This window comes from Vidua macroura, chromosome 10 (genome assembly GCF_024509145.1).
Source record: "Vidua macroura isolate BioBank_ID:100142 chromosome 10, ASM2450914v1, whole genome shotgun sequence".
Classification (NCBI taxonomy): Eukaryota; Metazoa; Chordata; class Aves; order Passeriformes; family Viduidae; genus Vidua; species Vidua macroura.
Genome location: NC_071580.1, coordinates 14,584,673 through 14,610,854, shown reverse-complemented (window position 1 = coordinate 14,610,854; position 26,182 = coordinate 14,584,673). Strand labels below are relative to the sequence as shown.

General features: G+C 37.7%; 1 protein-coding gene across 1 annotated transcript in view; it reads right to left on the bottom strand.

The window, feature by feature from the left end:
* The window catches only part of SLC9A9 (solute carrier family 9 member A9), a 184,187-nt gene that overhangs the window by 40,498 nt on the left and 117,507 nt on the right, over positions 1-26,182 (bottom strand). Inside the window, exons 14-16 of the mRNA XM_053986275.1 lie at positions 7,559-7,607; positions 7,184-7,191; positions 2,402-2,479 (exon numbers count right to left, since the gene is read on the bottom strand). Coding sequence (XP_053842250.1) covers positions 2,402-2,479; positions 7,184-7,191; positions 7,559-7,607 — 135 coding nt within the window. The remainder of the gene's footprint in view (positions 1-2,401; positions 2,480-7,183; positions 7,192-7,558; positions 7,608-26,182) is intronic.

The window sequence follows — 26,182 nt, the reverse complement described above, 5'->3', positions numbered from 1 at the left end:
AGGGCACACAGGTGCAATGCTTGAACATGAGGGGATAAAAGGCTGGGCTAAAGAACAAGAGGGCCAGGTGCTTGCAGCCTTCTGAAGTGATCTGATGTTACTCTGTTGGGGCAGATGTCTGAAGCCTTCTGAAGTGGTAAGGTGTTACTGTGTATGGGAGAATGCTTAAAGCCTTCTGAAATTGTATGATGATGCTCTGTCTGTCGTGGCTGTCTCAGCTGCGACACAGATGGGTTTGCTGTATCTTTTCTTTGAAAACTTTATCATAATCCTCTCTGCAATCTTGTACTGGAGACAAGTACTATGCTATCTGGCATTTTCTTCTTCTAAATCTAGCATCATGGCTTTATAACATTAGGCAGGGAAAGCAAAAGAAAGTTTGGGTGGATAATTTTTCTTTCCTTGGAAAGAATGTCTTTCAGAAATAGTCATACCAAAGAAAAGCTTAGAGCTGTGAGTCACAGCATTAGTGGGTTGAACTATCATTCCATGCAGGAATATGGGCATACACTTTCAGGATTAGTGAGATGTTGTTGTATTATTTGTAATAAATATATATTTTAGGGTAATATCACAGCTATAATCTCTGAACATCTGAATTCTAATGAAAGATTGTGGCTTGACTGGTAGTGAGACTGACATGAATAAATGTGTTCTTTAAAAAATTCAATTTTTAAAAATCACTTAAAATATTTTCTTGAAATGCAAAGGACATAGAAACCAGAATTTCTAGAATAAAGCATCAGGCACCCATATTCAAGATCTCTACCATACAGATAAACTCTGAGAAGTGGTGCTTCTGGTGCCTTCTACAGACTTTTAATTTTGTATGTACTGCTGTCTGAATTTTTCACATTCATGTCTCTTTCCCTCTGCTGCCTCTGTCCCTTGTTTTCTATCTCTGCCCTTGTTCTCTTTCATGTCTTTAATTCATGCTTCTGTCCTGCTCCTCCCTTCCACATTTTTGCCTTGCTCTTTTATATTTTTTTATCTTCAGAGGAAAAATTCCCCCTTCCCCTCACCCTGTTCATCTGTTCCTTCTGACTTATAGTTTCTAGGATATACCACCACAGGCTATTTCTTCTGAAAAAGGGGTGGTTAAAGCCAGTCATATTGGTACTCAACATTAACATTTAAACATATTTTCTCACTTCATATAACATTTACCTACTATTTCTATATATTCTTAAAGAATTATCCAAGGGAGAAATTTTAATGCTAAGTGCTTTTTGGCCTTTAAAACTGCTTGAGTAGATGAATTAAGGAAAAAACATCACTTTTTAACCAAAAAGATGTTTTTCCATCAAAAGTCTCCTTGAAGGATAACTTCAGTTGAACTCTCTAAGGAAGCTATATTCCCAAACAGTTACATTTTATCAGCTGAAATACTTAATTCTAGTTTGCTGCAGCTGGTATCAGGAAAAACACACATGCAGCCTGAACATAAATTTCTGCTCAGGAGTGCAGGGTGACTGACCAATAGATGTGCTGCTGGATAATGGAGACAGTATTGGCAGAGCTTTGCCTGCTCAGCTCCTGAGCCAGGATGCACGAAATTCAGCAGGTGGGCTTCTCCCATATTCACTGTGTGTCTGCTAAAGGCTTAGAGTGGGGTTGTTACTGTGGGATCTCACTGGCAGCTGTGCAGAGTCAGTTTAAAATGACAATAAATTAGAATAGTAGTGTTTACAATTTTTGCACAGGCATTAGTGTCAGTCTATGTCCTGCCTTGGCTTAGAGAGGATGTTCTTTTATCACTTAAAATATTTCCTTGAAATGCAAAAGACATGGAAACCAGACTTCCTGGAATAAAGCATCAGACACCCATATTCAAGGTCTGTACTACACATGACTCAGTGGGAATGTGAATAAAAGCATAAAGGCTCAGGAATCCAGGGATTAGGAAACATGAGCTTCAGGAAAGTCCTGGGAGCTTTTTGTAATGGATGCCTCTTCCTCTGTTTTATTGGCGGTGTGGGTAAACCAATGTTGTCTTATTTTTTTCTTAGGTAGCTACTGCTTTCTGAGTATATGGTCAGGCAGCAGGCATTTGGCTGCTTCTGGCTCCATCCCCCTGGTTCCCCAAACACAGAATCTACACCCTATCTAAATAATAATTGGATTAGTTTTATCCAGGAATTTAGGAAGGTGAATTACTTTAAATGTACTGTCTATATGCTACTGTAGCTCAGAGCTCCTTAACTTGTTCCCTCTCCCCATAGCCTCAGTCATGGCTGGACCTTCTGCTGCCTTGGACTGCAAAATTTCTCCTTAGTAACACGTTAAAATAGATTAGACTTTTGTTTTGGTTGATAAAAGTATAATAATTTTTGGTTCTTAAATATTTTGAAGGTGAATTGTAGTGCAATTCTCATTCATGGTTTATAACAGAAAAGGATACTTGTGGTCAAAGCCATACCATATTCTGAACAGCCATGCACTCTCAGCTTTGGTTGTATTTTTATCCAAGTTAGGTGCACTCTGCAAAATAAACAAATGATTGAAGTGAGAAGTATTTTCATAAAATAAATAAAACATGGAGTTCCAATATTAAGAATACATGTCAGACCAAATTACAATTAAATGCACTTTTTTCTTTTAAATTTAAAAAGATTTATTGTTGCACAAATGTCATCCCTGTGAATCAGTTCAGGAGAAAATTGGCTCATACAGCACATTTCTCATTGCTGCATTCATTGCAAGAATGTAGCATTTGCTCTTATGAATGATTCCAATTTTTTTTAAGCAGTTGGGACGTACTATACTCTGAGATCAATAAAATGATATTTTGATTTAATTGCCGTTGTGGGATTACTTCAGTTTACTCCTACAAGATCAGAGGCTGCTTGTGTATGTCTAACAAAATGTCTTTCCCAAAGGGATTGAGATATTCTAATAACTAGGAAAGTCCTTTCTATACTTCTTTCCAAGGAGAGGGAAACATGAGTTGAATTGACAAGGCTCAAAATACCCTTTCCATTCTACAGACTAATTCTGTAACATGCTGCACAGGTAGAGAGGTGGACTGTCCTTTTCCTCAGGGTCATAATTTGGAATAATAAATTAGGAACAGTTATCTGTACAAAGACAGCTGGTTTGCTCATACCCTAGGGTATCACATCAGTAGTAGTGGAAGAATTCCTAGCAGGATGAAATTAGGAATGGGATGGCTGGTTCTCTAAGGATACACAACTGTTGGCTTGGTTTTGTTTTGTGGCAAGTTAGATTAGTTTAAATGAGAATATTTTTCTTTATGCAATTTTAAACCAATGAATCTGTTGATTTTCATGTTTTAATCTAATAATATATTAGAATACCTTATAATAGACTAATATACATATAAATTGGTGATGATAATGTCAATGGTCTGACCCTCAAAAGTGTAAGGTCTAGTTCCCAGGCAACCTGTTCATGGGAACATTGGAACAATGGGAACATTGATGTCATTGAGTTTTGAATAAGGTTAGACAGAATCCATGCTGCAGCTGTTAAGATTTTGCTAATGTGGTAACTCTGAACATGCAAATGCACCAAATAGAACAAATATTATTCTTGGGATCTGTTTCCTTGTTAACTGAATTGAGTATTTTAGCATCTCTTCCCAGTAACTGAGGAAGCTGGGGGGGAGAAGAAGGTACTAATCCCTAACCAAGCAGCAGTACACTCTTCCAAGCTCTAAACATCTAAAAGTGCATTTTGGCAAGATAAAGATTGGGAAAAGGGCTTTGAAACATTTAAACAGGAAGTGTGATTGTAGGCAAAATCTGTGTTAGGTCAGAACAACAAGAACACTGAACAGGGGTAGAGATGAGGAAGAGGCAGGCATGGAAATAGACATATTGTGGAGTGGGCTACTCGTGTGTGGTGCAAAGGACAGCTTGTTAAAAGCACAGTGAGCTCTGTAAATGGCCTGTGTCCTTGGTTTGGATTGTAATGTTGTTGGTTAATTCCTCTTTCCAAGCTCATTGTGCCTCTAGCTTCCTCTTAAGGAAAAAGGTTTCCTCATTCAGGAACATGAATTGTTGAAAGCAGTGGATAAAGAAGTCTACACAAGAGTATAATCCCCCAGGGGTTTTCTGGTCCTGACCTGGGCCGCCTTTTATTTCTAGTTTGACACATGTTGCACCTTCCTTCTTTTGTCTATGAAATCTGTGTTGTGTTATCAGCTTTTGCAGTAGGGGGAATCTGGGTGGTTATCTAGAATGCAGCTCCTGCAGGAACACTGTAAGGGGTGACAGGAGATGTTGGTGTGAATGTTTCAGGGCTCTAGCAGATCCTTGGATCCTATGATTTTAAAGAGGAACTTTTCACTTTCCCTACAGTTCAGAGAGGTAAAAGTATGGGAGACAGTGCTCTATGTCTTCCAACATTTTTCTCTCTGGGAAGGGAAAATGCCAAAGTTTTTCACATCTCTTCTTCCATATGAGAATTGCCCATATGGAGATTACTCTCATTAGTCCTTGCAATAAATTCATCAACCAGCTGGCAGATGAAACTGAGGAGAACAGTGTAACTAAATTCCTTATTATACTTACGAAGATGTAGGGACAGTTAAATAAACTGCAGATTAGTTTGACCAAGATGATAAGTGTTTTGCATGCTATTTAGTTTTTTCCTGAGATCAATAACATAACTACAACATTTTTTCTGAAGTGCCTGTAGAAAATATATTTTTACCCTCTCTCAAATGAAGTTAACATAGCAGAATTTGAGATACATAAGCTATCTGAATGAAATATGCTATTGACTGTCTTTTTTAATGGGAATTTAGTTAAATAGCTCACTGCCATAAAGCAGTGCCTTTTAAAATAGACCAACTTTGTAACTATGCTTAGTGATTATGTGACCCTGCATTGTGCATTTTTCAGAGTTAGCTTTTGGTGTTTATACTCTGCATGTACATGATATGCAGCAAAGTGGTTTGTTTTTACGTACTATTTTCTATACAATAATATATATTATTTTAGTATGTATTTTGTAATTTCTTTCATAACTAAGTTATGACAGTCTATCAATAAGTAAATGGGTATGAATATGAGGCTACTTTTGTTTATGCTTATACTGTGATAAAGATTTAATGATAAATGTAAGCGTGGCAAGACAGAATTGAAACTGAGATATGCTTTTGATGGATCATGGTATGGTGAAGTGCAGATGTTAATTATACATGAAAAGGCTCTACACCTTTTCTAGGGAATGAACTCTGGGTTCCAGCTCTTACAATTTGAACTGGAATTTGCTGCCAGCTGACTGCCAAAATTATTGGTTCAGGTAGCCCAAAATAGAATATAATCAGAAGTTTAGAAATAACTGTGTACATAGAATTATTGAATAAATCAAATCTCTTCACAGAAAATTGAATTTTTGGGAGGCAAAGGAAGGAAAGAAGGGAGATAAGGAAGGAAAAAGGTTTTGCAGTCATATAGCTGGTATTGCATCTGATATAGTACCCATGAGGTTGGAAGGTCTTTAAGGCTTCTTCTGCCCCTAAAAAAAAATCTAGGTATGGTTACAGACATGGATTGAGAGGCTCCCACAGCAAGACACCCATGTCCTGGCAGTTAGACTGGTCACAGAGGAGCTAAATTCAAATCTTGCTAGCAGACCTTGCAGCTTTTCCATTCTGGCTGAATACTCTGACTGAGCAGGGAGAAGCCTAGAGGTTTCTTTTCCATTAATTTTTGCTCTCTTTTAAACATCTTATTCTTGAAGATTTTTCATTCTTATTTCTCCTCTGAACACAATCTCCCCTGAAGCTTCAATTACCAGCTCTGAGAGTGGGCATGTGGTTTAAAGTTCATCTGGGCAAGAGTTTTAACTGGCAGTGGGAGGTACTGGCACCTGATACATTATTTGTGCAGGGATAGATGTGTTGGAAAATCAACTGCTTTCACTGTGAAAACACAGTAACATAGGAAGAAAATAAGTAATGAAAGGTAAACGAAATAAAAACATCATTTTGGAAATAAAGGGAAAGAAAAGAGAAACACAGGGGAAGAAGAGGAATGAGAGAGAGATACGAGATGAAAGAGAAAATTAGAAGAAACAACCTGACTTGAATAACTATGATAGGTACTGAGTTAAAACAGTGAGCACTACAGAGAATACAGCAAAGGTCTGAATTACTAAAACATTGAGATGTCAAATATAAAAATAAAAAAGTCAGACAAATGAAAATAAAAAACCATGGGATGAGGGAAGAATAATCAGAACAGCAAAACTATTTTCCAAGGTATAGTATACTACTATAAGGAATGCTGAACTGGACATGATAGGGCATGAAAAGTGTCATATTTATTTACACCTTCTGTGTTGTATTGCTCAGTTTTGTCAGAAGTGATAGGTGTTAATTCACAGAGCACAGTTGGGACACTAGATGTGTTACTGTTGTAAATAAACATTATTATTTTCATTTTCAGTAAAAGAATGAGAAAATTAGATGCCTAGCAGCCTCTGAAGAAATCAGGTTTTTGCAAAACATGCATTCAGTCAATTTTATGCTGCATCCTACATTTCCTGATCTTTGATAGCTCATGAGTGCTGAAAAGCAGGAAAATTTCTGCAATTCTGTATCTGTACTCCAATCAAGAATAGACTATGGTTCTGTGTCCTGCTCTTGTTCAGAATTCAGGCATAGGCATTGCAGGAATTCCTACCAAGGTGCTTAGGAACGTGAATTTAGCATGAGTCCCCTCAGACTCAGAATAAAACAGTGTCTTGCCATGGTGCAATGAAGGATTATGCTAAACCTCTATGAATAGTGACTGGGCTGTAAAATGAAAGATGTGGCCAGGGTAAATAATACCGGTTTTCCTTCTTTTAAAAGAAATATTAGGATAGTTAGGCACTTGAATTCTACTTGTTACAATGAAAATTGAGATTCACCTTATGTGCCTTCAGATACGTGCAAATGTGTAAATGTTAGGAATACTCAGTACATAAGATACATTAAAGTTTTGCCTAATGGTATCTCTAATATATTTTGAAATTAATAAAGTATCTTATCTTCCTCAGCTTATTTTCTACATTTATGCTATTGTTGGATGATTTTAATTTCAGTTCCAGTTGTGCTGTCTGAAAGGGTGCATGGGATGGCATCACCAGCATTGGGCACTTGTTGGCTTTTGCTTTGGCACCTTGTCAGCTGTAGTGTGGCTTCTCCTCAGTCCTTCTGCTGCTCCACTCACTGTGCTGAGCCACAGGTCATGTCTCTGTGCATTGACTCTACAGACTTCTGCTGCTGCAGGCAGTGCTGCGTTTGAAACTGCACCATACATATATGACAAAAAATGGAAGGGCACAGATGAGCAGCTGCAGCTTGTCAGGAGCCCCCTTTAGAGGTTTCAAGTTCACAATGTACTCAGGCTTCCATGTGAAAAATAACTGAAAAATATTTTCATACACCTGACCTACTAGAGTTAAACATTACACAGTCCCCTTTTTAATTCTGAGGGATTAAATGTTGTTCTGAGATGTCCCATTTCCACAGATGCAGCCATGATCTGCCAAACATTGAACACTCTTAAATTCAGCATGTGTGTCCAAAAGCCTGACATACCTGGCTTGCAGCTCTAGCTTTCAGATCTTCATCTGGATCTACGCCAACTCTGTTAAAAAAAAAAAAACAAAAAACCAAAAACCAAACCTGAGGACATATGGTAATGATCTGTGTATATTAGACAGCTTTGAGTGTAAAAATATTTCTTGTGTCACTCATTTCCTACTAGGTGAGAAATGAGGAGAAGAGCTGGGAAAACATTAGGATCACTTTTTAAATTAAGGAAGTTCTGAAGTTTTTAGAAAACTTAAGTTTCCATGTAACTGCCACTCTCAACACCTGAGACTAGATCTTTATCCTGGCTCTGATCCATCTCTGGGGAGGGACAATCAAGCTGTTACCCTGTGCTAGGAAATGCTTAATTGCTGCCAGAAGAGCAGGGCTGAGGTACTGCAGTCGGTGGTGGAGGATGGGATTACAGAACTCCAGAGTGTCTTGACTGTGCTGCATTATGGATCTTTTGAATCTCTTGGAAAAGGCTTTACTTGGCGCACCAGGTACAGCGAAGCAACCCAGAAGGGAGAGGAGACTGCAGTGAGTGATGTACAAGATGGTGATAACCTGGGTGGCACTTTCCCATCCCATATGGATGGGAAAAAAATAAAATTGGCTGTTTAAAGGGGTGTGGTTTAAAGGAAGAATTGGCATATTTTGATTATGGCTGATACTCAGAGCTGAAGAGAAATGCAATTGAAAAATGTTTTAAGTTAAACAACAGAGGCTTGTGCTGATGAAAGACACAAGAAAGTATGGAAAGCAGTGGGGGATGATAAACAATACACCTTATTATCACTCAAATCTGAAGTCTACAGGTAAGGTGACCAACAACCCCCATACACCTTGCAAGCTCCCACATAAGTAGCAGGTCCACCAAGATAAACCAGAATTTACTGATGCAGAGAAAATGTAGTCTTTCACTAGATATTCATTTAAGGCCGCTATACTGGTTTTCTGATAGTGTTAATTTTTGGGTGTAGTTTTGCTTTTGGTAATAACACATGACATTATATTTTAAAATAATATTTAATATTAACAATTGCATACCCCAACATTGTTTCCTGTGAATGTTATTCATACACTCTTATTGAACTGGAGACAATGACAGGAACTATATGCAAAGTAGGTGCTTTTTATATGTAAATACTGAATGGACAAAAAAAAATAAAGACATTTCTTTCTGTCATAGCTCTAGAGCTTCAACAAACCCAAGTCCTTCAGGCATAAATATTTCTATCTTTTTATTAAAAATAACCATCCTGGTGGTGACTCAACAAAGAGACAGAATGAATAACAGATTCTCTTTCTTTTCTTCTTTTCTTCTTTTCTTTCTTTTTTTTTTTTTTTGGTCCTCTTGGCCCTTAAATTGCAAGAAAAAGCTTCTGATGACACTAACCCTATTCATTAGTTTGGAATAAAGCAAGTAAGGTATTTTCATTTCATTAAAATGGAAACATTTACATATGAAAAGGAAAAAAATCATTACCCAGGGGCTTAACCATCTATCTGGCAGTGGGTTTATCATTGCCACGTGCAGAACAGAAGTGTCCAGGGCCTTATCTGTGCTCAGCCCTGTAAAACAGAGCCATGTGAGACAGCCCTGCCCTGCAGAGGCTGCAGGGTAAGGCCAGTGGCTGCAGTGAAGGCTGCAGTGAAAGCTGCAGCAGTGGCACAGACGTGAGTGCTGTGGTCCCAAACTCCTGACCCAGGTCAGAATCAGAAAGCCAATGCGGTGCCTGGGCACAGGCACTGTTTATTGGGCTGTGCTGATTCATTCGATGTGTTCAGCAGCACCTGGCCAAGATAAACCCACCAGCAGCACATCAGCTGGAGATTGCAGAGTTCTGGAAGTAAAAAAAGCCAACATATTTACACGTGATGGGTGCAGCAGAAGGCAGGGCTGCAGCACAGACTTCCCAACACTCTTCTTAATGAGCTTAACTTGATCTCAAAAAAGGTCACTTCTGGGACAGAAGTAATTTAGCCTTCATGCAGTTCTCACCTTACTGGAGCTGAGAAACCACCACTTCTGGCTGTGTGTGTTGGAGTTGTGATGTGTAATTAGAGACTGAGCTAAGACAACAGAAAACATTTCACTCAGAACTCAAAAGACTGTAACAGCAAATGGGAAAAGGGGGAGGGCATGGGGAAGATAGGACCAGAGTTTCTGGCTGTGATATTGATTCAGTAGCAGGGATATAACTAATAGCTAATTCCACTGACAGCAGGAATTAACTGGTATTGTAAATCCAATTTTTTTCCCCCGAGTTCTGCAGAATTTGTGGTGTGCTGAAGCTTCTCTGCATCTATAATTTCTCATCCTTATAGCTACAGAGACAGCTAGACATTTTGCTTTGTTTATTTTGCAGACAGCAGATTATTATAATATGGCACAAATGAAGATTCTCACATGACATCCTAACAGGAGTATTACATTTAAAGCTAGAAAAAAGCAACAATAATTAAGGAAATCAACCTTAGGTTTTTCATGTATGAAAAAGAAAAGAAGGCTTCTATGCCACATGAATTCACAGAGCCTGAGCTGGCTTTTTTGGTCTTTTCTTTGTCCTCATTTAAAATACATGGTCAGATGTAATTGCTGTTTTTCTCATGGAATAGTATCTCACTACTGGGAGTTAGTCTAGACACCACAACATTACCAAGTGATTTAAAGTCCTGTGGGAAAAGAACCAAATTATTCTTTGCATTATATGGGAGATTTCTTTAATGCATTAAAATAGCAACACATTTCTGTAATTTTATGAAGTATGCACTACATAAACTCAGTCCAGTCAGTTCTGAAATTGTGGCTAATTATTTCATATCCAAACATAGGCTTGGGAGCCTAATATCAGGCCCCTAGTGTTGAAAATCATGGTCTTCTAGAATTAGCTCTGATATACTTGACATGAAGTAGAATGCTATTTATAAATATTAAATACTGAAAAAACAAACTCTACCAAATCATATGAGACAGTCAAGATGACTGAAATTAATCACAGATATGCACTTTGAGTTTACAACCTTGGCTTCTTCAAAAGCCCTGCTAGATCTAATGCAATTGCCAGTAGAATTTGCAAGCTTAAAATATGTATCAATTACTGTAACTGCCTCTAAGAGATATCCTGGTAATATTTGTACAAACTTCTTTCCCCTTTTAACATTCTCAGGTTTCCATTCCTGTGAGAAGATCTAATGGATGCTCAGAAAAATATTTTATTAGTATTTTTTCTCTTTTCTTGCTATCAACTTTTGTCTCTATTCTCCTGTTGTCTTTTACTTCCTGCGGCCTCTCTTCTTTCTGTCCCACTTTCCCTGGCTGTTCTCTGCTCCTTGTTTGTCTTCTAAATATTGTATGCTTTTATTTCTGCCTATTTCTGCATCTTATTCTATACATTAAACATTAGGATGATTTCTCTTCCATGAAGACAAATTCAAAGACTTCTTAATCAGTTCTACACTGCAGTGAAGTTTATGTATTTAGATAGGCTTTAGTAATACCTCAGGTCCAAATGCTCTAGATAGGAAGGAAATCAAACCCCTGACAGCTTCTCTGTATTGTCCTGTGGGGGATTGGGGTGTGGTGGGGCATGTGCCATGGTGGTTTTTTGTTTTTAAATAAGGGCTGGATCAAAACTTGGATTCAGAGAATGGTTCCAGTTGCTCTGCTTAAAATCTGGAAGGGAAACTTTTGATTTCAGCCAGCCTCTAGCAATTAGGCCTAAGAATTGCTGGGCACTGTGCATTAATCTGCACAAGTACCCCTTGCAGTGGATGGGATTTAAATCCCTGTGTGCTATCAAGTGCATCATTTTTTTAGCAAGAGTCAGAATGCCTTTGGTAATAAGAGAAGGAATTTGTCACTGAATACAAAGCAGTTGATAACATCTTTTCTTATGTGGTTTGAAAAGAAAATGGATGGGAAGATAAATCCCAAATTGCCAGGGGAACCAGTAGTAAGAAATACACACCCAATCCCTAGGAATACCGAGTTGTAAATCACTATTCAGGCATTGTAAACTTTTAATTCCCTCACATGACCACAAAATCCACACTGTAGGATAAATTCTCTGCTTTCTACAGTGAAGTCACATAAAACCCTGTATAGACTCACATCTTCATGAGGACCTAGGCATTCAGAGCAGAACTGTTGGTGTCTATACTTAAAAGTGTGATTCTCAGCCCTCCCTCACTTTCAGTGCTGGGAAAACTGCAAATAGAGACATTTCTCTGAAATCTGAATTCTAATTACTGAAATTGTCTTTCTGGGCCTGCATAGGCTTTCTGTACTGGCACAGCAGAGCCTGGTTCATGTGAGTTAAATCTTGCTTGCAGTCCTACCTAGTCTGGTTTGCAACTACCATGGACTCACATGGGTTAGATGTGCCCCAGCTGAGGCAGCCAGGACTGCTTTTATTTGAATCCTTGTCCTGAGAGCATGTAATTAATTCTATCTAATTGAAGCCCCTAGAAAAATCTTTTGTATCTGTATTATTTAATGCAGCTAATGATTTAATGAACAAAAGATCAAGCCTGGGAAAGAGAAATCTCTTGTTATGCAGGTAGCAATCTTCCCCTGATCTACATGTATGATGGTAAATGTGCACCTGGTGGAGCAGGACATCACTGAGCTGTCACCTGAGGGTCAGGATCAGCCAAGTGTCCTCTGTATCCTTTCCTACACCAGTGGGGAAACAAAGGCAGTGCAAGAGCTGTGAAAAGTCTGGCATTTCCATTCATTTCTGGCCTCATAATATGAAATGGGGATTACAACACTTCCTTCACCCTATTGCTTATCTGTTTCGTATATTTAGCTTGTAAGTACACACCCTTTATTATGTTTGTACAAAATCTAGCGCTGCTGTGATTTTGTTTAGAGCTCCAAGAGTGCTGCTGTAAGTTAATTAATAACAATATTGGCTTCTTTGCTTGTCAAAGGTTTCACTGGAAGAACTCTGTCAGTGCAATTGCCTCAGCCTTCCATTGGCTGTCTCACTGTAACTAAACCAGTCCTTAAGCCTCAGCTTACATCTCAAAAGCTACACATCCCAGGAAGGGTTTTTCGAGTAAGTGATTTAGAACCCAATTTTCCAAGATGGCCATTAAACAGCATTTGCAACAGGAGTCTTGAATATTTTTGCATAAATAAATCTCAAGCTTGTAGCTATCCATCATCAGCATATTGCATTCGGTTCAGGATTATTAACTGTAAAGAATAGAAACATGTGCAAAATCCAAAAAAAGGTTGTTTCATGATCTCTAATAAATCATTGTAATTGAAATTAAAAAACCTTCAGGATAAATAATAATTTCTTAGGACATTATTCTTGTCCATGTGGCAGTAAATGTGATGTGTATTCCTAACAAACTGATACCTAAAATCTGATTTGGCTTCTAGATTCCACTATTGCTGCTACATGCTGCTTTTTCTGTGGACTGATGCTGTCAAAAACATCTGCTTTTTTATAGCACAGTATTTCATTGACAAACCCATGAGGAATTATGGCATGAGTATAGATCTTCAAAGTTCAGCTCGAGCTGATTTTGTTTATAAATGAAAACATTTCAGTTTAAGTTTAAGGCAAGAATAATCACTTGCTTCTCACAGCAGAAAGAACAAATAAGTTTAATTTCATGCTGAGGAGGGTTAAAAGTAATTAGCAGGTAAATTATGCTTCCCAAATGGTTATGACAGCTGTTTGTCATGTAGCTGGTGCTTTCTATATGCAACATGTTGAAATGGAATGAAAAGTATAATTTTAAACTTGTCAAATAATGTAAAAGTGATACAGTTTGACTTTTGAACTTGGAATTTCATAAAACTGGTGAGATAATTTAAAAAAAATGCTAAAGATTTGTTCTGTGATGAAAATCTATGCACCATATTTGGTGTACATATGGAGAACTACTTGGTTGCAGAATTGACAGTTAAATTAATACACCTGTATAAATGGTGTCCAAATAAAAGTGGGGTGAAATGCATGAAGATAATGGGTAAATGCAAAGAAAAGGCTGAAGAAAGAACTGTAGAGCTCTACAAGAGATCCACAAGTCACAGTTTTTAGATGTGACCTTAATCAAAAAGATTGTGAAATTGAGAGTAATGTCACTGCATAAAATTTTACTACTTTCTTATAGCTGTGCAGCTGTGTGAAGAAAATGCTGAAGTTTAAAAATAGATGATGGCTTGCATTTACATTATGAACTTATTTGCAGAGCAGCCAGAATGATGAACTGGATCTGCAGATAGCTGGCATCTGATTCTCCATTCTGATAATCCTATTTTATCCTAATATTGGGGCAGGGGCACCAAAATAGTATGGCCACTTTGGAGTCACAGGGTATACCTGCATGGCAGAATGCAATGTCAGAGGTTTTAACAGCCATGGGAGCAGGGCACTCCAGTGCAGCATCCTGAACAGCAGTGATTTACATCCCTACAGAGCTTCTGGCACACATGGTAGATTATCAATGTTATTGTGCTGTGTGAATATACCTGTAGAGGAATCAGGCCTCTTGCTTAAAAATATGAACCTAAGTTGAACCAAATTAACATAACTTCTGTAGAATTTTTAGAAATCATCATTTGTAGTAGTATCAATGCCCATGAATAAAATTAGAAAAAAATCAGCATGAAAGTTGGCAGCAACCAAAATAACATAAACTTCTGGTGACAATGTCAGACCTGGGATGAGTTTTCAGGTTTAAGGAAAGATTATTGTAATAGATTCTATGACAGAATAAAAGGTGTTATTGTTTATTATGACACTCAGGCTTGTTAATCGAAAATCACCAAATCTAGGTGGATGGGAAGTGCAAGTTGTACATTTATGTCCACAGACATAACAATTACACGGATTACACCAAATTCCATGAAAAAATAACAGCTACTGACTGTGCCAAACCATCCTGCCCCAGTACCATGCTACTCACAGCGAGCTGAGGAGGTTTAACTCACAGCACAAGGCTGCAGATCAGCTCAGCACTTCTTCATCTTCAGGCAATGGCTGCAGGGGGTTCCTGTTTTCAAGTGTGATGCTGAAAAATGCAGGGTTTTACATGTTTTATATCCTTGTGTCCATATGTACATGTGTCTTTAGGGACCCAAACTCACAGTTGTTTCCTGTCTCTGATACAAAATAAATGCGTGGGAAATCTGATTTCTGTGCTTTCTCTAGAACTGCTGGATTTCACAAGAATTATATAATTAAATATATTCAGTACGTGGTTCACAGACAACTAGTGCAACCCACAGACCCTTGGCAGCAACGTTAACTTTCCTCTTGGGACATCAGCTATCAGCACTGTTTTGCTTCTTTTACTTCCCCCTGCCTCCACAACCTCCCCCCCCCCTCTGATTTTGGTTTCCCTATTTATATATGCTTATATATGTTGTTCCTGTACCTTTCATTGCACTGTGGTAGGTAATCCAGCTCTCACCTTCTACTTTGGTGTGTATAGCTCGCTTTGGTGAGTAACAACTCACTTGCATGCTTTATTTTTCTACTTCAGCCTTAGGGAGAAGGAAAATCTGTCATAAAATTATATTTTTAGTAATCCACATTTAGATTAATAAACTTTCTATTCTAAAGTATGTGGAAAACACCACCATTTCCCCTTCTTTTTTATATCCTTATTTGGAAAATGCATCTTGGATGCAATTGTTTTTCTAGGAACCTGGCAGTGCTCAGATCCCTCTGATAGTTTGTCAAATCTGTGTTCTGCTCCCCCCTCCTCAGTAAGGACTGGTCTGTGTGTTATGTGCTTGTATGTGAGCCATTCCACTCTCCCTGCACCAAAAGAGCAGGTTTTTTTAAAAATCTGTTCTTATCCTAAAAGGCCCCACTGGTTTTTGAGCAGGCTCTGGTTGCAGTGTGTGAGGGGAGGTTTCACAGCTCCCAGTCAAGCAATGTCACTGGTGTCATTGACTTCACAGGAGCACAGTTACACCAGCACTGTGTCTTTCCTAAGACAGTTTCCCTGATACTTTTGAGCTTCTCAGCATTTCTGAGTTATACTGGGGTGTGGTGGTCATTTTTACTTTCCACTTAGGATTGCACTGGCATCTCTCATCAGCCTGGGTTTCACTAACATTACCTGGACACTGGCACTCACTGGCATCGCTGTCATTTACTCACTGAGAGATGGTTTTATGTAGCTCATTTGTGTAAAACCTGAGATCTGTAGAACAAGGTAAGCACTCTGCTGCCTGTTTTTCAAGCATTTAGATTCTGTCTATATTCTCCCTCTTGTCTTGCAGTGCAGGAAGGGCAGGAATTCCAGAACAGGGTTATGAGGAGGCTTGGCCACAGTCAGTTAATGGGCACTCACAGCAACACTGCACTTACTGAGCAGGAAGGTGATTACTTGTAGGCAATCAGACATAGATTTATGGGCAGAGGATGGGAAAGCTTGAAAGGACTGTAATCCTCCTGAATTTTTATTTTTAATCATAGCTACAGAAAAAAGCCAAACCCCAGACCCTCAGTAAATCTAAAATTCAGGATAACTGCTACCAGAAGTCTTCTAAAATGAAACTCTCATGCTAACAGTAGATTATTTGATATCAAAATGTTATAAAATTATTAAAAATTTGATTTTTTTAGATTGGAAAAAAATCTATTCAGACTTAGTTGAGATGGAGACACCTCTGGAGAAAAATGTGGTTACAAGGGTCACATAGCTCAGGAATACTGTGTTCCAGTCAAAGAAACTGAAGAATAACACATGAAAAATAATGTGACTTGAATAATTTTATAAAACTGCAGGAGAAGTTCAGATACGAGGAGTGTGCATGGTAGTAGCTGAGATATACAGGGCAATTATCACTTTCTCAGCAAGGTGTCATTTTGCAATTTAGTTTTCACCTGAGTTTTATATCTCAGCTGAGTTTTATATCTCAGAGAATAAGAGAATCCCTAGATATCATATTGTAGTGTTGATGCAGCATTGACTTTGAAGGAAGGATGGGATTGGGTCCCTTTTTTGGTAGTAATGATGTTACTTCTTTTGAGTGCCAACCCAGTTAATCCTGACAAAGGTGAGCTTTTGAGATACTGAATCGCAGCACAGTGTGGGAAGGTTGTCACAAGGTGACTGTGATGCCTCCCATTCAAAATCTTTATTGTTTTGGGGGAATTAAAAAAGAGAGGCAGATACATTTTGATTTCCATTACTTGAAGTCGAAGGTGTTGTATTTTGAATAACACCAACCTACATGTCTTAAGGAGCTACTGGTGATGGCAGGTGCTTTTTTTGCTTTAAGATGTTGCAAATGGGAGATTTAGACACACACGTGCATCTGTGTATCATCTTTTCAATAAGAGGCAGTAAAGAAAACACAATATTGATCAGCCTCCATGTGCTTTAAGAATTTCATTATTGTTACCATGCCTCTCCCCATGCTATGAGGAAGTCTACAGATCAAATGCTCTGTACACAATATTGGAAATGTGTTAATAAAAAAATCCCTGGCACATTATTAAAAAATATTTTCAGTTAATTCAGAAAGACAGAAACACCACTGCATTACAAAAAGTGTCATTTTTGCACATAGTAAAGATCCTAACTGCTACTTTACTGAAATCCATGGAGATGATTACAGCTTTCAAAAAACAAAACAAAACAAAATTAAGGAATTAGGCTGTTTTGTTGGTGTCTTACTTAGGTGACTAATAAACTTTGTCAGCTAGGAAAAATGAGAACTGGTTTTACAGGAGATCTGTATGAGAAAAAGAATCTGTACGCAGCTGTATTTTGACAAAATCTTATAGATGAGATTAGTTAATTTCTGGCTCAGAAATAACAGTTCCCTCCAGTGAATTATGTCAATGATTTTTAGAGCAGTAAAATGTTTGTTCTCTGAATCACTTTAGGTGTCTGTTCCTTTGTTTTCCTTGAACATGAACAGCACAGTGTTGGAAAGAAGCCCAGGCCATAGTAGATGCATTATATTATTGCTAATGTGATTAACCCAAAGTAAAACATTAAATCCTCCTGAGGCATTAGTCTAAATAATGAGATGACCAACTCTAAGTTCCCATGGCTCATGGCATGGGGTAAAATATATCATGCACTTCATCTCTTGCAATGACATTTGAAATTTATCATATGAAGCTGGTACTGGGAGCAATTGTGGACAGAGCCATTGTAAGGGCAGAGTAATGCTGGTCAAGCTTGATGCATGTTACAACCAAAACAGGCTGAGTAAATGCCTCTGCCTTTGCTGCTGGGATCTGATGCCATGAAAGCTATCACCCTTCTGCCCATCTAGGCTACTCCTTTCACAAGAAGCTTGTAAATCAGCTGCATTGTTTAAGATCATATTTAATTCCTGCTTTGAAATATGTTCAGCTAAGTTCTATCTGAAGTGCTCAGAACAGCAGGGAATTATAGTAAGGACTTGTACGGATTGACTGACCCAGGGCTGTGCAAAGCAGGTATATTCTCCTGTATACAATATAAGATATACTGTACTATTTTTTTAATCAAATATTAAATAAAAATGGCAGTTCTGAATTCTCAACACCATTCAGCACAAGGGTGTGTAGAGCTGAGGTCACTGCTCATAGGCAGAGATGCTGCAGTGCATAATCTGAGTAAGCACTGACAGGATCTTTCCATGTTTCCTTATGTAGGAAAAAGGGCTCAGACTCAGGAAAATGTTAGGTACTTACACAGAAAAGTTTTGCCTAAATTTTCATTGTCTGATGTATATAGTGCCAATAATTATTACCCTTTTGTCTAAATGGCAGAATAACACCAGTGCATGTTTGTGTCAAAACACTTTAAAGCTACTTTAAATACAGCAGGATGAACAGTAGTGTCTTTTCTGAAGGCAATGTTCTAAGACACTGCTTAATGGAAAATTTAACTTCTCATTTCTTTTCCACCACTTTGCTTCTCAGCAACACAGAATAAGATAGTCACTCAAAGCCACCCATTTTATTTAATTTTTTAGTATACCATTTAAAACCCCAAACCTACATAGATTATATCCTCCTGATACAGCAAATATCAATTAATGCATAATGGTCTTTTTGACAGAGTGACTATAGAAATGCTGGAAAAGTGTGTTTCCTTTATCTAGTGTTTATGCTGTTCAATGTTGTTTTTATTTCATGAGTTGTTTGATAATTGCACTGTTTAGTTTAGACAGTACAGATTTCTGTTGATTTTAAATTTGTTTTTGCAATATAATCATTCCTTAAGAAACTTGGCCATCCTCACCAGTTTCAAGCAATAAATTTAGATCTTTTGTGACTGTTTAAAATAATATTTAGGCCATTCATGCAAGAACTTACTGTATCTAAAATAGAAACGGATCTATTTATGATCTATGTATTTGCACTGTTTATAGTGCAATATAGTGTTTATATAGGCAATGCAAGTCTATTACTGACATAAATATGTGTGTGTGCATGCCCACAGACACCCTCCAACCCCTTGAGCTGCAGAGGTTTCAGAGAGAAAAAATATTTTCTGGTACAGTTGGCAAATTTGGAGCAGATGTCATCCAAAACTGTGAGACCTGCCAGTGTCACTGGGCTCATGGAGCAGCAGGTGTGGCTTTGGGACAGTGCTGTTCAGGGGGCTTTGTTTCCTTTTCACTTTGCAGATGACTTTCCCTTGTACAGCAGCACCAATGAAGAGAGACACCTGTAAGTTGGTTGCTGTGGTCATCAAGAACTATAGGAAATGGCCTTATTTCACAGTGTGCAAAGGCCCCTTGTAGAGTTCAGAAAGTACACTACGTACAAATGCTAGGCTTGGGGTTGTTTTGAATTGTTTTTACTCACGTTTTTCTTGAATTGTTTTTATTCACATCTGTCTTGAATTGTTTTTACTCACATTTCTAAATATGTATGATGTGGGAAAAATTCATTTATTTGGAGAGAATAAGAGTTTAAATGGAATGTAAATGATCCAGAAGCTCGAGTCTGATGCCCTTACAGATGAAATTCAACTCGAATACATGTATTTGTGTTGTGTTACATTGTATTCAGGAGAATGGAGGAGCTATCAGGTATTTGCTTTGCATTTGAGCTTTCTTATTCTGACAAAGCAAAGGATTCAGATGTCAATGTTGGCTTTTTCCTTTTACATCAGCAATTCAACTGTGGCTGCAATCCTCTCGATTCTCTTGATCTCAAGTCAAAAATTTCTTAATTTTGTTTTGGTAATGAACCAAATTGGTGATTTTGCCTTATTTGCTGGGGGCTTGTAAACATGTGTTTTGAGATTTTTTTTTAACACTGCCTGCACCAGTCCTTGCAAACTTTTCATGAACAGCCAGGACGAGGGTTAATCACCCCTTTGTTGAACAGTACTTATTAACTGGGAAACACTGGTAGAACACTTTCATTTTAATTAAATTATGTCTCTTTTTTTCACAAGTGCATTTGAAGACACTCTTCAAAGTTTCTAGTGCTTGGGTTTTTTAATTTAAGTTTTATTTTGTCTTCTCTCTATAGCCATATACAGCTTGAGCAATAATCCTGAAGTACCCAGTTGGAGCTTAAAATGAGTGCAGGGGAAAAGGAGTTCTGGAAGGATGAGATAGGGAGTGTGCTATAAGCCTCATAGTTTTATTTAAGCTTCTTGTGTTGCTTTGTAGCATGTTGGGAGGTGTTTGCTGCAGCACGGTTAAGAAAAGCACTCCATTCCCATTGCCTTCTTGTAAAAATAAGAATAAACTGCTCTATGTAGCAGCTATGAGCTATCTGAATTCTAGCTGTGATGACAAGGAAAGCAATAGCTTGCATGAGATTAAGAAGAGACAAAGTGAGAAAGTGGAGTGAGAAATTGCCTTGATCAGGGATTCTGAAAGCATAGTATACTTCTGCCTATGGGCCAAGAAAATAAATGAATGTCATTATGACATCCTGCACCAGCTAAGGATCTGTCCCCATTTCTCCACTGCCACTCAGCTTCCCTGGGGCTCTAAGTACTTCTCTGTGGCCAGTGACTTCAGGCAATGTGATATTTCTGTCAATGTATTCATAAATATGTGATATTTTGGTATTGGCTTCAGGTTCTGAGGTACCTGAGGCTCAGGTACTGAGCAGAGCCAGTAAACTTCAGAGCTGAAAGGCAAATCTAATGCCTAAACCAAGTCTAATGCCTAAAACTCCCCATAGATTCACAGAATCATTTAGGTTGGAAAAGATCTTTAAGATTGTAGAATTTAACCATTAGCCCAGTACTGCCAAGTCCACAACTACAGCCTGGGCCACACCTAGATCTGGAAAGGCAGGAGCCTTCTTCCCTTCTTTTGTGAAACAAAGAAAAGATTAATTAACTTTATATTTTAAAGTGTATCATTACTCCTTTCTGGGACACGCAAGCGGAGATATTTGTAATAAACTGTATTGACATTGCTTAATCTAACTTGGGGAGCTTGTATTTATAATTCTGATTTTCAATGTAAGTGATAGGAAAGTGGCACACATCCATTATGACTTTGATTTCAAAGTCACAAGGTGACACAAAGAAATGCTCTGATGGAGAATTCAATGACTCTTTCCCAGTATTGCATTGAGCATAAATAAGAAAGTACGTTGGCTGCAGACTGTCTTTTGGAATTAAGTTGAGAAAATAGAATTCAAATTCAAGTATATGTAAGGGTTACTAGATCAGAAAGCATGTGAGCAGTCGTTCTTCTGTAGACTAATGAATAGGCTACTGGAAGACCTGGATTCTGAATTTACTGTGCCAAAGATGAATGTATTTTAGCTGATAACTCATTTAAAATGGAACAGAAATACTTGCTTGGACAGAAGCTGACACCTCCTTAGTGAACACGTTAGCCACCAGTCTACACAATGATTTTATCTCATTTTCTGGTGAATTAAAAGTATTTTCTAACTTCTCTGTTTTCCTCACCTCATGATGCATATGCAGCCAGATGAAGAATTGATGAGGTTTGGGCTAGAATTCTTCTAGAAGGGTGGAAGAAATTGAATGAGGCAGAGGAAGCAAAGCATCAAACCCAAGCAGGCACGAGGGAGAGCAGGGCTGTGGCTGCTGTGTCTAGGTGGGAAAAGGCTGCCATGGCATTTGCAGGGATTCTTTGGGGTGGAGATTAGAAATGCTCAGGGACTGATTAAGGCTCAAATCAAGATGCAGGCAGACTCCCTGAGCCCACTCTGTAATTTCTGACCAGGCTTAGTGCTCATGAATAAGTGGATAGCAAAGGCGACTGAGTAGTTCCAAGGTCACCCTATACAACACCTTGTACAATAAGATGAGCAAAGAGTGAATTTTTTTTTTTAGGATTCCTCTTAGGATATTTTACATAAACAACACTTATATATAAACTTTTGTACAAACATCTTTTCTGTATATTTATTTGCATAGAAAATATTTTGGATTTATAAAGCCATAATTTTATGTATGTTTTCAAGATCCCTTTATATATTATTTGTCACTAAAACAAAATGATGTATCTATTTGAAGAAGTAAAAAATGCAGAAGCTGAATATAATTTTAAGGGCAACGAAATCAAGTACTTCTTGCTGAGATAAGAGATGATTTTCTCATTTAAAGCTCATCAATGTACTGACCAGCCAGTCACTGTTGGGCTGTTTCTGATAACTCACTACACAAAAGTCTCTATTACACTGTAATTATCTGTTTATTAAAAGCTAAAAGCCCAGGCTTCCATACAGAGCCTTGATTACTTAATATCTGCTTTAATTAACTTTTCACATTCAACAAATTCTGGAACAATTTGATAGGCTTGTTATCAAGCATGCCAGACCTATCCTTCCACTCTACATTTTAAAAAAGAACACAAAGTTCAGAATTTCCAGAGGAATGTTTCACGAGAATTGCAAGTTTCATGAAAGTTGAAGTCACAGTTCTCTTCTGCTACAAAGTTCCTCTGCAAACCCAGATGTAGCCAGTAATGTTTTTATTTTTAGATTCACTATTGTTTTGTTAGAATATTTAGGTCATAGTCCACATGTTGCATAAGACCCTTAGGGCCTGTAAGACCCCAAATCTTCCCAGTTAGCACCTTTATCCTTGTTGGAAGATACAAGGTCTGTTCTGGGTTTTTTTTTCTTCATGTAGAGTTTAAAAATGGAATTAAATGTTTTTTGCACTTTGTGGAATATTTGATAACAGAAAGGAAAACTACAGGAAAGCTTAAAAAACCTGAGAATGTTTGAAAACTTTTGGGTCTTTTTCATACTGAAACGATATTTTAGGTCATGCTGAAAATTTTTATCCCTTCTAAATGAAACATTAATTTCATATTCTTGCTGAAGAAATTCTAGTATTCTTAGTCAAGCAAAATAGGAGAAGGATGAACATACACACTTTGGAAATTATGCAAACTAACAAACGTGAAAACCATTAATTCCATGCTCTTCTATTTTTTAGTCCAGCTGACAGCATCACACAGTTCTTGAAATATCAAAGTTCAGTGAGTTTTGAGACCACTTCTTTTGCAGAAAGCATCAGTTTCTGACCAATAATAGAAAAAATTAAGCAGTATCTTGTTCAATACTTAAAGACCAGGAATATAAGATTCATCTTAGTAAATATGATCCTTATTTTTTCTAGAGTCCAGTTTGATAACATATATATCTCAAATTTTAAAGGCTCAAACTATTTTTCTGTACCTTTTGCTTACCTTCAAATGACACAGTTTTGACATATGCTTGAAAGAAGCTGGGTTTATGTTTGCTCCAAATTAATTCTGACAGAGTAGTTAGAGCTCCAGATTAATTTGTGATATTTTGGTAGAAAGCAATCATCAGTCTCATTCCAAAGTTCCAAATAATTAAGATGTTCCCTAGCACTATTTCCAGATAGGTTTATTTGATTCTTTGTAACTTGAATAACTTCATCATATTGACTGCTGCATAGCAGTTATCTTTTGTATGACAAGGAGAAAAGTTTTAATGGGAGAAAAAAGTTACTGCATTAGATGGAAGAAAACTTTTTTAGCATACTCAGGCATATCAAAGCAGCAGTATTTTAACATAGGATAAGCTAAATAGTTTAATTGACACAAATCCAGCTGGATGGTTTCTATTCCAAATTATAGATTTATTTATAGTTTTCTGGAACTAGTCAGCGTTTTTGGCCTGTGAAAAGTTAATCTTATCATTTGCTGCTAGTAAACTGAAAGGCATGAATCTTTTATTGTTGTGTAATTTTCCTTCTCTCCTGTACCAAATATTCTAGCAATAAAAGTGTATCTTTCATATATTTCTTTTTCTGTTTTCAATAGCCATGTGGAGCTAGAAATACAAGCTGTGTGAGGTGGGATTTAACTGTCTGCCCTGTTAGGAGACTGTGCTCAAAATTAGACCCCTCTGGCCAATAAAGACCAACAGAGTTGATAGCTGGAGTCGTGTACAAGTCATGCATGAGTCACAATTGCAATCCAAAATCTCCTATTCAATGTCTGCCCTGGACTGCCTTCACAGTGGCAGTCAGAAAGCCAAGTCCTCTGTATTTTAGTCTTTTATTTTGTTATCAAGCACAAATGTTTATAAATCTTGTTTAGTGCCATTCAGGCAAAATGCTGTGGTGAATAACTGTGAGAGATCAAATGCACACCTTATCTTTGCAGAGAAGTACCTTGCAAATAAATGACAGGCATTTCAGGAGATCACTGAGATTCATTACCTGGATGATTTCTCATTTTCAGATAGAAATGAAAGGAAATTATCCAATTTCCTTTTTTTATAATAACATCCAATACGTTTAATGTCCAATTTTATAGTGCTTCTTGATTTATAGCATTTCCCAGGCTCATCATTCTCTAGCTACCATTACAAAAGCTGTTGCCATCTTAACCCTTTCAGTGTGGGGGTACCCCAAGAAATGTTTCCTTTGCTGAAAGATAATTTCATGTGTGATGTTGAACTCCTCTGGGTTTGAAGCAGAATGCCTTTCTAATATGCCTTCAGTCAGCAGCTCCAGACCATTTGCTATTTCTTGTATTTACTACATACACATGAAGTACTTACCCAAAATCCAGAGCTGGTGGCAAAAACCACCAATCAAAGAAAAAATAGCACACCTAGCAATACTTTTGTATTGAAAAAGATCCTTGACTCAGTTCAAACCCAGTATTTTAGCCTGTGCTGCTACAGGGGATCAAGGGGAACAAAGTGATAAACCAGCATCTGATCTCCTGCTCTCTGTGACCCATGTCACAAGTAATCAATACATTACCAAGCAAATTATTCAAATGCTGAATGACAGTGATCTCTTGGCTAAACTTGAAATTGCTGATAGTTATTTATAGTGGCTCAGTGTCCTATAGCTGAAGTCAAAACTCTGCCTTTTCCACTGTCTTCCTGGACCAGTTGCTCCTCACCCTGCTGGGTAGGTGAGTTACTGGGCGGACAATACAGTTTCCTAAGTGAATCACAAATTACTATTTTTCTGTTGTACTCAGAATATTGTGTGCAAACAATGATGGAGCTCATCAGCAAAACAATGTGTCTTGAAGATAATGCTCCTTCAATAACGCTGGGACAGCATTTCCTCTGAGCCTTTATTGTGGGCTGTCCCACAATAAAGAACACACGAAAGCTTCCTTGTTCATTTAATTTTACTTGAATAATTTTGAAGGTATTCTTCACAATCATGAAAATCACTTTATCATGTAGATTTTGTGACCTGAGAGTCTGCACATTGATCAGTAACATCCTAAGGCTGAGGAGAGCCTGGGGATCAGCAATATGTTTTCTCATGTACATACCATTAGTGGTAATGCAGGAATATTCAAACTATCATCAGTATAAAAGGTGCCAGGCAGAAGGCTGTCCTGTAGATGTTCACAGGAACAGATCGTTGGCCAGCTAAGGACAGTACATTAAAAATAGTTGCATCATTTATGGTTAGACTTGTTATGTTAAATTACAGCTGTTTCTGGATTTCAAAGTTTTTTTTCAGGATTAAATGCTTCTCCAGGCAAAGACAGTGTGATCTCTCTTGAAGGAGTGTCTGGGTGAAAAAATTCTCAGTGGGCTGAAGAGACTTGGCTGAAACTGGCCTCTCAACAGGAGTGCTTATTGCAGTGTGATTTAAATACACACTGTACCATGGCTAAAGAGCAGTATGACCCTGCAAACCAGATCAAACTTTGTTTATCGGAGCTATATTTGTTACTAAGAGGGAACACCAGTTAGGCTGATTATGACTGTTCTAAACGTAAAACAAAATAATAACCAGTACAAAGTGCGCAGAAATACAACCGTGCTCGAAAATATCCTGCCTTTAATTGCACTGTTCATCTCTATGTTGTGGTCACTCACAAATTACAGTTGAAGATTCTGTTTCCAACAGTAAATAACAGATGCTTCACTTCAACTAAACTGTTTTCCAGGACTCTAGAGGAAATATGACCCAAAGGAATATGGTTATAGAAGAGAGAATCTGCCAAGGCCAGGAAAAATATTTAGCTAAACCTTCTTTTCTAAACTGGCTTTCCTTCTTCTTGATGAATGAGGACAGGAACATGTGTTGTTCAAATGAATACAAGCAAAACAATTAACAAGATTCATAATAATTTCTAGGTATTGAATTATGGCTCATCTGAAGATATGTACACACACTCTTGGCTGGTACATTCAGTGTGTCTCATGGACTAGCCATGTT